Source organism: Balaenoptera physalus, assembly GCF_965194825.1.
Source record: "Balaenoptera physalus genome assembly, chromosome: X".
Lineage (NCBI taxonomy): Eukaryota > Metazoa > Chordata > Mammalia > Artiodactyla > Balaenopteridae > Balaenoptera > Balaenoptera physalus.
This window is the reverse complement of record NC_138903.1, coordinates 373,752-389,415: the sequence shown is the minus strand read 5'-3', so window position 1 is coordinate 389,415 and position 15,664 is coordinate 373,752. Positions and strand designations below refer to the sequence as shown.

The window sequence follows — 15,664 nt, the reverse complement described above, 5'->3', positions numbered from 1 at the left end:
TACTTTCAGCCACCGTGGACTTCGGAGTTTTTTCCCCATCTGTCTCCTCTGGGGAGAGGTGAGAATTTTTTTTTAACACGTGAATACAAATATTTATAAGTTTATTTATATCTCCGTTTTACAAGATGTACATTCATACCATATGGTTTGACAAAATACACTTTGTAACTAGAACTAAACTTGAGGGCATTGCGTGTCAGGGGCCTGCGAGCACGGCCCAAAAAACCTTCGGCGTGTTTTTCTTCCCCACAATAGCAGAGGGTTGTGTGATTTCTTTTCATTTTGAGCGATCCCTGAAAAGGTCTGTAGGTCCAGACACACCTTGTATGCATAACCCAAACACAGGCGCTGTATCCTAAATCATCCTCACTGCTTATAAAGTCGGGGGAGAAAGGGGGTGAAGAAAGCAACAGGATTAAAACATATAAAAATAAAGGCAAGGCAACGTCAAAGTTACACTCAACATAATTAAAATAGCACATATTTATGAACTTTCAACCAAAGGGAAAAAAATAAATAACACATCCACATACAACCAGTATCAGGAAGCAGAGAACCTTGCCACTCTTGGATGGGAGCTCTACGTACGTACAACGGGGCTGGCTCTGTGAAACCATCGCCTTTCAATAAATAGCGCGTTTAGTAGCTTTGAAACTTGATATTATTCTACATTCCTCAACTGATTTCTTGTTAAATATCAAATTTCAATAAAACATTTATAAATTGCATCGTGTTCACGTGTATTGAAACATCCGCATATTCCTAAGCTAATTTTTAATAAATTAGGCACCAGTTTTTTTTTTTTTTTTTTTTTTAAATGTCGAGCGTGTCCACGGAAAAGCCCTCTGCCATCCCAACCTCCCAAACTTGGCGGGAAAAAGGAGCAAAGTGCCTCAAATATGTTTGTCATTGAAGTCAGCTTATTGGCTATCCTGGGACTCAGTGACAACGCCGGGTAGGAGTGGGCTGGGGGTGGGGGGCCCCCTTGTACTTGGGGAGACGTTAAAAGGTTTAAGTGCAACCCACCGGCGGGGGCAGAGGGCTAGAGTAGCAACCAGCACAGAGAGGGGTGGTCACGAGCTCAGACACGGCCGCTTCCCGCTTCAATGTCCAGATGCCCCCACACTGCACAGACCTCGTGGCCAAGGACACAAGTGCCTGCAGGCAGAGGGGGCAGCTGGGGTACCCAGCTCGGATGGAAGCAAGATGGGCGGGGGGGGTCCCTACACCCCAGGGGCATGTGAGGCTCTGAGGACCGGCTTCCCAGGTGGGGGACGCCAAACCACCCTGGATGACCAACTTAGCAAGGCTGGAAACACATGAGCGTGGTTCATTTCGTCTGCAGCTACATTATACAGGGACCCCAGCCGGCCCACACTCTGCCTCCGTCACCGTGAAGAAAGCCACCCTATCAAAACCGACCGAAAAATAACACCCCTGTTCCCTCTGGAAGGCCCCTCCTTCTAGGTCTTAGCGATGCTAAGCCGCAGAGCTTCTGTAAGTACGCGAGAGTCAGATGCTTCATCACTGAAACTACATCCGACGCTAAGACCCCATCAATGCAATACCTTCCCCAGCGAGATGAACTTGCAAGCTTCCCAGGCTGATGACAGAAGGCAGAAAAGGGTGAATTTGGAAAGAAAGAGATAGAACAGCGACAGCCAAGCTGAGGAAGAACACAGTTTTTGCTAACCCGGGTGGCTCCTACCCTAAAAGTCCTCTCTGGCCAAGGTCTCAGCAAAGGAAACCAACCGGTTCCGTGGCCGAGCCCATCTTGGAGAACACAGCCCCACGCCAAGTGGGCAAGACACAGCCTGCAGCTCTGCCAGCTCTCACGTGGGTTTCACAACCGAAAGCCCCGCATCCAGTGGCCCTCCGACGAGACCCGTCCAGTTTGCTTTCCAGGTGATACTCCTCTCTTGGTCTGCACCCCCGAAAACGTGCTATTTGGAAGTGCCGTGAACGACTCTGAAAAGGGGTCTTGTCTTACGCAGAAAGCACCAAAAACAGCCAAAATACGCCCACCCCATAAATTTAATGGCTTATGGCCGCTGGGAAAAGTGAAATCCAGATGCCCTCCCTGGGAGACCAGGACCCACACAGCGCATCCTCTCCAACCCACAGCCTCCCGACGGCCGAAAAGACAGAAAGCGGATACAGATCCGGGCGGGGAAGAACTGACCACACCTCGGGCTGACAGCTCGCTTCTGTCCTGGAATTTCCGGGAGAAAGAGGAGGCCGAGAGATGCCCTCCACCCTGGACACCCTGCAGCGCGTCCCCTGGACTTTGTTCCAGGGACAGAGGCCACGCCAGCTACCCTGACGGCACTGAGCCCCACACGGCTCAGAGTCTGTCCTGTTCTGGGGGCTCGTCCAGCTGGCTCACCTTCCGTATCCGGCCAAACAGAAACAGGGACAAGGTGACCGCCATCCAGCAGGCCTTTGGGGCTACCAGCCTCCCAGCCCTGGCCGACATCGGGCAGCTCTACTTTAAAACTTCAGCTTCTCCCAGGGGCAGATCTCATGCCTTTCTGCTCACCTGGAGCGAGTCTTCTCTTGGGGAGGGGTTGGTGACACAGGGCTATGTTTAGACAAAATGGAAAGCAAACCTTAAAAAAAAAATAGGGATGTATACGTCTCACCTCCAACGTTTGCCCAGCGTTAAATTTCAGGATGAAAGCGGCTCATTCGAAGTGGATCTGAAATGCATTTTTTAAAAATTTAAAGCAAAGTTTCAGCTTATATAGGGGACCTTTTAAAATTCACAGCTGTTTAGAAGCAGAACTGCACATATGAGGCAAATTCCATAATGCCATTCATGCGGGGGGTGGGGGGGGAGGAGGTGGAGTCGCAAATAAATTTAAAATACTGACTGTGTTTTCCTCGTCTCTCTCTCCATCATTTCAGAGCTTTGCAAAAATTTCAAAATTAGAAAAAAAAATGTTGAAGGGGCCTTTTGATTCAAAGAGTTTCAGATGATACAAATGAATCTACATTTCAGGTCAGTGCAAAGGTAGAATGTATTCCCTTACACAGAAGGAAAATATTTTTTTTCTTCTTAGAGATATGTACCCAAATCAGGGGTAAGGGAAAATAGTCAGCAATACCGAATCTGGAGAAAAGCTGTTTTGGAAATAGAGTGAACCGTTGGACTTCGGAGAACTAGACGGCCACTTCCATCTGGGCAGGCCTGGGTTCACTAAGGCAAAAAAAAAAAAAAAAAAAAAAAAAAAAACCCACAAAACCCCAGAGATGCTCATTTTCGAGGTAGACAAGCCCAGCAAGGGTGAACTGCCCCCCAAAGCTCACACAGCACATGCAAAGCACATTGCCTTAAACTCAGGTGCACGATTTGGGACCCTGAACGCTTTGGTTATATCATGTCAAGAGACTTTCCCCATTCTGTGCCAGCTGTTCAGACAAGTCGCTATTTGGTGTTTACACGATGGGGGAGGAGAGGGGACCAATGCACAGAAAAAAAAAAAAAAAAAAAAAGGATGAAAGAAAAGCTAGAACTGGCTACCCTTAGAAAACATTATCTTAAAACTCACTGCCTGGAGGAGGCACCCCAGGCTCTTCTTTTCCCAGAAACAACTCAGCCCCTGCCCTCCCAGCCTGGCACCCCTCCCCCCATCCTGCTCCATCCCAAGCCACACACTTCACTTCCGTGAATCCAAAGCACTCCCCACCCCGGTCGTTTTGGCACTGGCCCCGCAGCATGCAGGGGGAGGTAATGCCCTTCGAAGTCCGAAGCTGACGGGTCAAGAGTGCACAGCTAATTTTTTTTTTAAATCTATAATATTTACAATATTGCACTTTACTGCACTTAATTGCATGTCACTAGCGTGGATGCTGCATCAGTATTATACCTTCAAACCACGTGCCCCTGTGTCCCCAGTGCAAGTCCTTTGCATCTGAATTCTGGGAAACAGCCAAAAATGTCAATTCGGGAATCAAAGACGGGGAAAGTTATAAAGTTGCCTGTCCTATGGCACAAGGAATCCTGAATCTGGTGCTCTGGGGCCAAACGTGTGCATGAAGATGGTGAGTCAGCAAGGTCACAACGTGAAACACTGAGGTCCCCACGACCACCACCACCTCGGCGAGGTCTTCAATTGCGTTTCGTTATTGCTACCTTTCAGGCGGAGGGGAGGGGGGGCGGGCGCGCAAGCAGAGCACGGGGCCCCTGCCTCTGATGCAGAAGTCCATATTGAAATCCACAGCTCCTCGGATGAGATTAAGTTCACGGCAGTGAATAAAACTGTCGGCATCCAAGCACTGGCATCTTCAGCGGAGACCAGCCCCAGATCCTTCTGTGTGACAGACTCTTAAGATCTTGGAAAGGCGTGTAGGAGGCCGCATGCACAGGGTGGCAACGCCGGCAGCAGAGAAGGACGCCGCGCCGCGGGGCTCCACGTGGCCCCGGGGTCCCAGGACGCACAGACGGCGTGGTCGAGGGATGACTTGGGTGGTCTGACGGTCACCTCCCCTCTCTTCCGCACAGTCTCTGCGAGGCTTTGACGGGGTCTTGCGGTCCTGGGATGCCCCCTCCCGAGGCCTGCCAGGGGGCCCCGGGGTTGCCCCAGGCGGGGAAGGCGCTGCGCCCTCGCTCCGGGGCGTCCGCGCGGCCGTCGGGGTGCGCGGAGGGGTCGAGTGCAGGACGCGGCGCGGACGGGGTGACGGGGCCGGGGCAGGCGCTGGGGGGCCGGGCGGCGGGTCAGAGCCCCAAGGCCTCGGCGTGCTTGCGCGCCTTGAGCCGCAGGTCGGCGATGCTGGAGTTTTTGCTGCTGCTCTTGGCGGCGGCGGCCACGACGGCGGCGGCCGAGGCCGACTCGGCCAGGGATGCGATGGGCAGCCCGAAGGGCGGCGGCGGGAACATCAGGTAGGGCGCGTGCGCCGCCAGGTGCGGGTGCAGGTGCGGGTGGGCGTGCGCCACGCCTTCCAGCTGCAGCTGTGCCTGGACCTGCGAAGGCAGAACCGCCCGGTGAGGACGCGACTTCTAGGGGGGCTTTCCCGCCCCGAGGACACCCCCCCCGCCCCGAGGGCGTCTCCTCTCCCGGGGAGCCATCGCCCCTTCCCCCGCCCCAGGGGCCACCACCCACTGTCCTCGGGACACCCGGTGCCACGACCGGGTCACTGGCCGCTTCGGACAGAACCAGAGCCGGGAAGTCGGCACAGATCCCCGATACTGCAGCATCCGAGCGTCTACAGCTGGTACCTCCCCCCCCTCCAGACCCCCGGCTGATTCTTTGACGCACCCCCGACTCAGGGTCCGGCCTTCGGCTCGGGCTTCCCCCACCACCCCCCTTCCCAGGGACCCGGAGTCCAGCCAAATCTGCAGGCTCCGACCGCCTACTTTCACCAGGACCTAATGGATGACCCCACGTCGTCAGGGCAGCTGTGTCTGTGATGCAGAGGGGCCAGCCTGCCCCGGGGAAGGGGTGCTGAGGGGTGGACGACGGGCCCAGCCGCGGAGGTGCGGGTCCAGGCGAACAGGGCGCGGACCTCTGCCCCGCGCACGGCAGCCCTGGACGCCCTCCCAGCCTTGGGCGCCGTGACTTTGAGGGCGCGCGGCCAACAGCCCACCCTCACCCCATCTCCATGGTGTCACACGTAGCTGACCCTCCGGGCCGGGCCAGGCCCACCGGACCTCGTGCCCCTCAGCAAACCCGGGTCCAGCTACAAACCCAGGCCTGCCCGTAGGAGCAAAAGTGCTGCATGTGGAGGCCACGCCTTCGCTCTGACCAGGGCACAGCCAACCCACCAGCGCGGGCACTCCTACCCCCCATGCTGGGGTCCCCAGCCCAGCTCTGCAGGCGAGTGGGCGTTGCGCTCTAGCCCCGCGGGCCGGGCGCCTCCTGCCACGCAGCTCCCTCCACCCACCCGACACTGGTCCAGAGCAGGGGCGAGAACTTTGGGGCACCTGATCTCCGAGGCGGTCTTCCGACCCCCTGGCCGCCCCCTCCTCCGCGCAGCGCACCCAGCGCCCTGGACCCTCCCTGCTCTGCGAGGAGCCGGGCGGGATGCCCCCACTGTGAGGTGCGAGGGGGAGGGGAGGGGGCGTCGAGGCCCAGGTCCAGGAGGGGCACTGACTCCCCCAGCGAGGCCCTGGGCAAGCTGAAGCCGGGGGCTGGGTGTAGACACGGGTCCCCCTGCCCAAGCGGCAGCAAAGCCCTCCCCCCCACAGGCGGCGAGCGAGTGGGTGGTTCCCGGGGGGGTGGGGATTTTTCCCCTCCGACTTTTTGTAAAACTGTGTTTGGGTTTCTCTCCTAGTCCTCCCAAAGGTAACTCTTGGAGATTCTCAGCGTGGTGTTAGTACGTGCCAATGGGTTTATAAATGTCCCCCTTGTGAAAGCGGCCTCTTTTCTTCGGCGGGGGCGGGAGGAGCCGGGGCGGCGACGGCCCCCTCTCCGTTCTGTTCGGAAGAAAAAAAAACAAACAAAAAACGAGCTACCTGTTGGAAAGGCATCCTCAGGGCGCCCATGTTCACGTAGGGTGCCACCCTGCAGGCGTCCAGGTGACTGGCGGTACCCAGGATAACGCCTGCGAGGAAACACAGGAGGCGTGAACCCCGCGCGCTGCTCCCAGCGCCTGGCGGGTCTCCCCACCGCCCCTGCCTCCACGCCCGGCCCCTCGCACCCACCTTTATGCATCTGGTTCTCTTGCTTGCGGCACTTGGCTCTCCGGTTCTGGAACCAAACCTGGGAATGAGCGGACAGACGTGCACCCCCTGAGCCGGCCAGGCTTTGGCGAGCGTCAGCGAGGCCTTCTTTCCTGACACGCCGGACAGCGCGCACGGCGCTTGGGGTTTCCGTCCCCAGAAGGCTGCCTGCCGCCCCTCCGGCCTTCATCCCCGCCCCCTCCCACCCCAGCCCCGCGTAACTGGCTACCTGCAGCTGGGAACAGTCCTCACCTAAGTGAGAGCAGAGTGTCAGCATCCAAACATTGACAGTGAGGAAGTGGGTCCTCGGATGGCGCGGAGAACTTTCCATCGTTCTGTGTGGACATTCCCCCCTCCACCCTGCCACGCACTGGGCCAACCTGACCTTCCACCCCGACGTTCCACCTTAGCCCCCCACACACCCGCCAGGAATGGGGGGGCCGCACAGGTGGATACACATCTCCAAATCCAGCCCCCTCCCCAATCAATGCTCAGACACTCTGAGTCCAGAAACTTCCATGACCTCCACGCCCTCCTTGGAAGCCTGGGGGATCCCAGTTAATATTACAGAGTCATGAACGTCCTTGATCCCTAAAAACCAGACGCACCCCAAAAACGCAGGCTCTGCACTGCAGGCACTTGGCCTCCCTAAGGACATCTAATTCCTGCGGCGCCCTATCGAGAGATGAGGCAGGGAGGGAAAGGTGTTGGCACCCTGCCCAGCCCGGCTTCGCAGGCCTGGCATCCCCGAAATGCCCCGTCCAGCGCTCCCCATTCTCATCCTCCCCGCTCCTCCAAACAGCCCTGGTCCTGGCCCTTGGTCTGTCGCTCATGGAATCTGGAGTCCCCTCCCTCTGTGTCCTTAGGCACTTAATTTTTCCTACCTGGCTTTCTCCAAAACTTTCCCTTCACACTCACTCACCCTGCTGCCACGATGGCAGTTACTGACCGTGCAGGATAATTAGCACAAAGAAAGCCTTCCCCTCGGCCACGCTACACTACGCCTGGGTAGCTCGGGGACCCTGCGCTGTTCCAGGCCCAGGGCCTGGGGCCACTCCCTACTCCCACCCTGCCCGGAAACCTCAGCTCCCGCAGAGGCTGCAAGCACCCGGGAGCTTAGGAAAAGCTGAACTTTTCCATCCCAGCCTCTTCAGGGGCAGTTTTCTATCCAAGGCTGAGCCATGGGCCCGCCTGTTGGAATTGGCTTCCCACAACGTTGGAAACCTCACCCCGCCAGGCTCTAGGGAACCTGGCAAACTTTGGTGTTGTTCCCCCGAAAAGTATTTCCAAAACAAAAAGTGTCCCTTGCATGCTGAGATTTCACAAATCTTTACTCCATTTCCAAAGCCTGCACTCACTTTCCTTCTCCCACATCCTGCCGCGACTCTCCCCCCCACCCTATCCGGCTGGGACGGGACTCCTTTCCCTTTCGGACCCTTCCCGGGTGCCTCTTTCTCCCTGGGGTCCGGTACCCGTCCTCAGGAGAGCAGAGCCAGACGCGCAAATTCTGCTCCCCCTGGAAGGGCGTTTTTCAAAAACAGAATCCTATTTAAATCTAGAAAGCAAGCTCACTTTCCCTTCAGCGGGGGAAAGAAAAAAAAAAAAAGATTATGGAGAATAAAAGTGATGAATTAGCTGCTGCGTTTGGCAATAATAAATCAGTCTTGGGGTGATTCACGATCAATTCCAATTAGTCCTGAATATGCTAAGTAAAGCACAGTACAGTGGTTTAGACAGTTATTTCTTCATTAAGGACCAGTCACTGATTTCTCTCACAAATGCTGTAATCTGATTTCCTTTTGATTTCCATTACAGACAGTGAATAATGACATTTAATTTAGCTCTGCGCCATAAACCCAAAGATATTTGTTGTAATTAAATTACCGCCGCTCCTCACCATGGTCTCATAACTTTCGATTATAACCCTGACAGCTGGGTGATATGAGTTTCCAGTACAACACTAAAAATAAAAGGTTAATAAGGACCAGCTTCCAAAGGATCCTCAATTTATTTACAGCAAATTTCCACTCTAAATTGAAACTCTATCCTCTAACAACACAGGACAGGCTGTACCGAAAAGGATTACCAAACAGGTCACAGACAGGATTAAAATATAGCGCATTTTCGTCTCTTCCTTTTGGTGTCTCCCCAACATCCCCCCACTTCTGCACAGCGGGGTACGTGTCTTAACTAATTGGTTTTTATGAGCACTTTCTGCCTTCTCTTTATTATACGATTCTTTTCCCTGTGGCCAATAGGAAATTATTCCTTTTTTCTCTTCCCATGTTTATTTTTATTATTATTTACAACTGTTAAAGTTTAATTCACCTCTGGATCGATAGGCTTTCGTTTTCTACTACCACCCTCCCCGCTTTATTTTAGGGCTTTTCTAAAGATCTGCAGCCAACCAAGAACCAATTTTCTGCCAACTCGGTCTCTCCTGCTAAGGCGCTATTCAGTAATAGACTACTGAAAGAAATAGTGTGGAATTAAATTACAAGTAATTTATTTTTATAGAAACAGTACATCAAGGCCTGGGAGATATTACAGATCTCAGGCAGAAAGGCTGTGTGAAATGACATAAAAGTTGATGTCCCCTTCAGCAAAAGTTTAATCTTTTCATTAATTTATATGGTGTAGCCCCATCCATCTTTCCAGAGAAAGGTGGCCAGTCTCCCCCGCCCTCCCCCACCCCTTGCCGAGGCCACAGATGCCCGGACACATTCGTCTGGGGAGAAGGTCCCCAGAGCTACTCCGCCCGTGGTCCCAGCGATGCGGAATGGTCCTGGGAACCCCTGCGGCTGCACGGAATTCTGGACAGACTCGGGGACTGTTGCATTTCACCTTAAGCAGCCCTTTTCACCTCACCGACGGGGAAAGATGGAAGGCATGAGGGTGCAAACACCCCCCCCCCTTTTTTTTTGGTACAAATTAAAGATTTTTGTAAAACACTCTCTATAAACGCTTTCTGTGTTTTCGTTTCTTCAATACAATCCGGGTGAAGTTGTGTTTGAAATGCTGACCTTATACCAATAAGAAACCCGTTCTTTCAAAGCCCTGGCTTTAACATGGTTCCCTCCCCCCATTGGCAGTATTAATTCCATTTATGTAAATAACCGGTCCCCAGAGCCCAGGGACCCTGACCCCTTTTCCTTCTCTCCCCGGCGCTGCTGTCCTGCCCAGAACCGTCAAAACCGACGGAAAGCCCAGCAGAACATGCAGGCCCGACCTCCCGGTGGCGGGGACGGGGGGCGGGGAGGGGGCGAGTCTGCGGTACCCGGAGGAGGCGATCTGGAAGCGAATCTTTGCTCCCCACCCCCCAGTAAATAAATGAATGCATTTAACGCAAACGTTTACAAAGCCGGAGCAAAGCGAACCAGGAGCGCCTCCCCCGCCCCCCACCCCCGCGCGCACGTGCGGCGAACACCCACGGCCCCCGCCGACGGCGGCTCGCCAGATGGGGCACCACGACCGCATGCGTCCGGTCCCCGCCCCCGCGCCCCCCTGCCCCGCGCCCGGGCTCATCCGGCACCGCGCGGGCCGGAGTCGCAATCCTCGAGACGCCCACGCGCCTCCTCTTCCCATCTCTGTTCCCTGCAGCGGAGGGAGGGGGCTGCAGAGGAGCGGGTAAGACTTTGGCGACGGCGGGGTGGGGGTGGGGGTGGGGAATGGGGGGGAGGAGAGGCGAACCAGTGGGAAGAAGAGAACAACATTCCCGATGAGCTGGAGGCGCAGGGCGAGCCAGCAAGGCCGGGCGCAGGAGCCCTGACCCGCGAGGCCCCGGGGCGCCTCCGAAAGCCCGGCTCCAGCTCCCCACCCCGACCCAGGGTCCCCGCGCTCCCGGAAGGGCCCGGCGGCCCGGCCGAAGGGGGCGCGTTCCGGGCCCGCCCGGGGAGCGGGCGCCGGGGCCGGGCCCGCGCTCTCACCTGCACGCGCGCCTCGGAGAGCCCCAGGCGCTGGCTGAGCTCCTCCCGCATGAAGGCGTCGGGGTAGTGAGTCTCGTCGAAGAGCCGCTCCAGCTCGTTGAGCTGCTCCAGCGTGAAGTTGGTGCGGCTGCGCCGCTGCTTCAGCTTCGTCTGTCCGTCCTCGTCCTCCGACTTCACGTCCTCGCGCTTCTCCTTGCAATCGTAAATGCCTGCGGGCGGGCCGAGGGCACAGCGCTGAGCCCCCCGAGCCCCGGCGTCCCCGCGTCCCCGGCCGCCACGAGCCCCTCCGCCGGCGCCCGCCTCCCCCGGCCCGGCCCGCGCATCCTGCGCGCCAGGGACAGGGCCCCGCGCGGGGACGCTTGGGCGCGACGTGGTGCAAGCCTGTGTGTGCTCGCGGTGGAGGGGCCGCGGTGGCAAACGCGCCCTGACGCAAAGCGGCGTCAAGTCGATAGAGCAAACTCCAGGGCAAGCCGCGCTCTTTTGTAATAACTCGAGCCCCGGCGCCGCGGTGTTTCTTGGCCTAATCTCTGAATAGTTTCCTCAATTATCCACTTCGCCTCTGTTGACATATTGACATAGCCTAACCTTCTCTCTCTCTTTTTTTTTTTTTGAAGGGGAATGGAGTGTTAAATATTATTAAGTCAAAGAAGCTTAGGCAGAATCGCCCAAGTGTCGGGTGCCTGGCGGGGCGCCCGCAAAGAGCGCAGGGAGAGCCCGGGCCAGGCTGGGGTCCAGGCCCCCCGAGAGCCGCCGCTCCCGCCTGCAGCGCAGCAGGACCGGGGCCGTGCCAGCCGCCAGCCGGGCCAGAGCCTCCCTCAGGACGCCGTGGAGGCGGGCGCTCGCCAGAGCTCACCTCCTTCTGACCAAGAAAGCGCAGCCGTATCTTAAGGCCGGCACCCCGAGGCGCTTGGGTTGCACCCGAGAGCACGGTCCCTTGACTTCCGGTTTTGTCCCTCTGTCTCTTGGACACACATTCTCACTCCCCATCAGGACGCCAAGAGTGACACTTTGTTAGGTCCAAACATTATGAGAGCAGCTATATTTGCTGGGGGAGCGGGCAGGGTATCAGGTAGACAGCTCAGGATTTAGGAGGTTCTAACCCAGACACCTCTCCTTCCCACCGCTAGGAAATGCAGCCCCTCACCAAGCTCAGGGATTTAAAATAAAAGTTGGCCCCCGGTTGCACAGTTGGTGGAAGCTTCATTTCAGCACCCCTTGCGTTTTCTTGTGCTTTTTCTCCGATCATAGGGCCTGCTGGGTGCAGGCAAAGAGGACCCCCATGCCCTCATTAGATGTCCCCTCTGTGTCAAGGAGAAGAGAACGGCTTTCAGGACGCTCTAGCCAAGGAGTCTGGGGTTCCACCCGTTCTGAGAAGCCTCTTAGCAGTAAGCCCAGAAACTTGGCGAAGGGCGAAGACCCAGATCCTCTGCGGGACCAGGGAAAGATCCGGGCACCCAGTTCCCACCCCCCACCCCCACCGGGGTCTCTGAGCTGGACACCAGAGCCCAAGTCCTGAGTCTGCCTAAAAGCCTCTCCTCAAGGCTTCTGACCACTGGACACTCAATCCCACCTCGGATCTTAAAGCCTCTCTCACCTCCTGAAAGGGATGCATTTCCAAGAACACCTTATTTCTCCCCAACGGGAAATCCTTTCCCGGAGGCGGCCCCAACTCTGCTTGCTCCTTCAGGTCTCTTCAGTCTGAACCCCAGGGATCGACCCCAGATGAGGCCTGGCCTTCAGAGTCCTCCAGAACCCAGGCAGGCCGTGCAGAATCCACAGGCTGCCGTGCCCAGCTCAGCGGGATCCGCTGCTCCGGCGCCCACGACCTCTGGGTTTCTCCGAAGCCCAAGCAGCTCCCACCTCTCCGTTTTGCTCCCGTCCTGCAAATTCGGCCTGGGGCTCAGCCCTGCCAGGGGTCTGCACGCCCAGGCAAAAGGGAGAAGGTGCAGCTGGGGTTTTCCTCACCCCTTCCTGCCGCCTGTACTTCTAGCCTTGTCTTATTTTCCTCTCTCCTTCGAAAAAGGCCTCGATTGTACTCTGCTCTCCTTGCACGGGCCTTTTTGCAGGGTCCCCCTGCCTTGGCTGTCCAGGCTGAGAGGAGACAGACAGAAGAGGGGACTGAGCCTCTAAGGCGGATGGGGGAAGCCGTCAGGAGCCCGGGAGGTCAGCCGCCTGCCCGGTGCTGTAAATTAAATGTCGGCCCTGACAAGTGCACAGACAGACAGCCGTGTCTCCATCAGAGCAAACTCTCTTTGTAGGAATCATAAAGCCAGGTGCGTGAGGCCTCGCCAAGGGGTGAGCCCCGAGACATGGCAGGCCAGGCTCAGGCTGCCTGGGCTCTCAGAAGCCAGGGGCTTATTCCTAAGCCTCTGCCAGCCTCCTGCTTCCACAAGGTCAAGGTCTCCGAAAGCTGTCTGGGTCATCCACTGGGCTTCAAGGTCAGCACACCTGGACTCTGCCACCAAAGTGCAAGGGCCACAAGAGCAGGAGGCATGGGGTCCCCACTCTCTGTTCGTGACCCGTCTCAACACGGACAGAGAATGAAGCAGGACCCGGGAGCCACATGGCAAGCTTCTGTGTTTCCTCGCTTTGTAGTGAGAAATAGACCTCCATATCCTTCCAAACGCTGCCCCCTGAGAAATCGAGCCAATTTTATTCCTCTGATTTACAGCTGCTGGTTGCCCTGTTTGTACAGAGATTCCCCCGGGTTGGGACCACCGCTGTCCAGCTGGGGAACCCTTGTAAACATGTTTTTTCCCACCCCCCGCGTTCAACAACAGCGCAAAACGCCGCGCAGATTTGGGGGGGGGGGGAAGCAGCCGGAAGGAGGCCCAGGATGCAGCCGGCCTGCAGCAGGGCCAGCTGCGCCCTGACAGCCTGGGGTAGGGCGGCCGCGTGCGCGGGGCCACGAGCCTCCCCGGGCCCTTCTGCCCCTTGTAGACCCTGACCACCTGCGGACACGCGGCTGGTTTTAATCTACAGGCCCGCGTCAGCCAAGATCCAGCCCCAAGGTTCAAGGGGAAAGTTTTCCCTGAGAGGAAACCACGCGGAGAGCCGCAGGAGGGCGAAGAGGCGACGGAGCGCGTTGCCTCCCCGACTGCCGGCCAGCGCAGCCCTCAACGCGGCCCATTTCGGGCTCGGGAAGCCGACAGGCGATGGGCGCTTGGAGAGACGTGTGTGGATCTCTCTGGGGGCGTGGAGGCGCACGTAAGCCAGACCGGCCGGCAGACAGGCAAGCGGCCAGCAGCCCTCCAGCCGACCTGGGTTTTCAAGCCCGTACACCCGGATTCCCCCCCAGCGCGGGAAAGTTCCCGCTGCGGAGCCCGGTGCCAACGCCCAGGGAAGCGATGCTCCGGCAGCGCGCGGCCCCAGCCGCTGCCCTCCCTCGGCGCCTCTGCCTCTCTCCTTCCCTGCTTCTTCGCTTCTCCAGCCGAATCCTCCCCTCCCCCGTTTGGTTTCTTTCTTACGAAAAAGGCTGGCGATGGATTGCCGGGGCCTTTGCGTCCGAGCCGTGCCTGCACATTCAGCGTTCGGGGTCGAACGGAGAGCGAACCGCGGCCCCCGGGGCCTGTGCGCGCGCGGAGCGAGGGGCAGGCGGCCAGGCTCGGTGGCGAGGAGACGCCGTCCCCGGGAGGGGCCCGGGGCCGGCGTCCGGAGAGCTTACCTTCGGCAGCCCTCCCCGAACCGAACTCTTTCAGTTTGTCCTTGTCGTGGTCCGCGTGGTCCTTAAAGAGATGCACCGGACAGTGGCCGCTGCCCTCCGTTATGTCCTGGAGGTTGGATTCCGAGACCCCCAGCTCCCGGGAGCGCGCCAGTCCGCTCTCCAAAACTTCCCTGTAAGTGATCGAGTCCTTCTTGCCTCCGCCGCCGCCGCCGCCGCCGCCGCTGCTCTCTTTGCTCTTCTGGTCAAAAGATTTGGATACAAAAGCCGTGAGCTCCTCCATGGTGGCCGGGGGCTGCGGGGGTCCGCGGGGCTCGGCGGGGCTGGCTGGGAGCCGGGCTGTGGTCCGCACGCCTCCCGCGCGGAGACGACTGTCCGTGCGAGGGTAGATCTCTCCTGCTGTTATTTATGCCTTTCAATTTGAGATCTCACTATTTATACACGGCTACCTCCGCCCAACCCCCAACGCTCCCTGTCTGCAGCAATTACAGCTGCCGGCTCGGCGGCGGGCGCACGTAGAGACGCTATCTCTCCCCCACCTCCAGTCCGGCAATTGGCTTTCTTTGCATTTCATCACTGTTTGGCGTCTGTGCACCTTGGTGTGGAGAGGTAAAGATCAAGTTTTTGAAGGCAGACAGAGAGAGAGAGAGAGAGCGCGCGGGCGCAGGCGCCAGCTCCCCGAACAGGTATCCGCATTCTCTCCGCGGCTGGCGGAAACGAACCTCGAGGAGGAGTTTAGGGATCGTGACGACGCCCTTGCCTGCCGGCCCCGGGAGGAGCGCAGCCTCGCGCCCCGAATGGTGTCGTCGCAGGACGTGTCCGGGCGTGGTCGTGCGGGGACTCCGGCGAGGGGACCCGGGCGGCGGGAACGCGCCATCACAGACGGGAATGAGTCCCAAGTTGGAGATGCGGTGGGACTGCGGGCTGGACCCGCCGGCGAGGCCCGCGGAGCTAGCGGGTGGCGCGGGTGCGCGCGGCGTGCTGGGGGGGAGCAGCTCTAGGACCCCGAAAGTGAGAGGAAGGGTCCAGGTCTAGCCGAACGTGGGCGCCCACGCCTCGGCGGCGTTGTTGCAAAGCCGCTCGCAGACCTCGGAGGGGCCGGGGACACGGACGCTGCGGGCCACGAGCGCCCGGAGCGCGCTGGTCCAGACGCGGAGAAGCCGGAGGGTCTCTGGGAGAACTGGTTCGTACACAGCGGTGCGTGGGGCGCGCGTCAGATCCCGCCCGGCCGGACCGACGCAGCCTTCCTTAGAGCCCTGCTGTCAGCCCGGTGTCTGGGAGATTTATTGGGGGGGGGGATATATGTATTTTTGGTTGTGCCACAGTGCTCCTGAGCAGATCCTGACTCCCTCGGAACTTTATAATGTGCCTAAAAGGAGCCACTTTTTCTCACCTGCAATACGAAATTCATTCGGC

At 58.1% G+C, this 15,664-nt stretch overlaps 1 protein-coding gene across 1 annotated transcript; it reads right to left on the bottom strand.

Moving 5' to 3' along the window:
* Positions 1–4,717: 4,717 nt before the first annotated feature.
* On the bottom strand, positions 4,718–14,853 carry LOC309652264 (short stature homeobox protein; the record flags this gene model as incomplete). The annotated part of the gene is made up of 5 exons (XM_082445872.1): positions 14,252–14,853; positions 10,588–10,796; positions 6,644–6,701; positions 6,455–6,543; positions 4,718–4,963 (listed from the first exon to the last, which is right to left on the bottom strand). The coding sequence occupies exons 1-5, from the start codon at positions 14,529–14,531 to the stop codon at positions 4,718–4,720; spliced, it is 882 nt and encodes a 293-aa protein (XP_082301998.1). The 5' UTR covers positions 14,532–14,853.
* Positions 14,854–15,664: the final 811 nt, after the last annotated feature.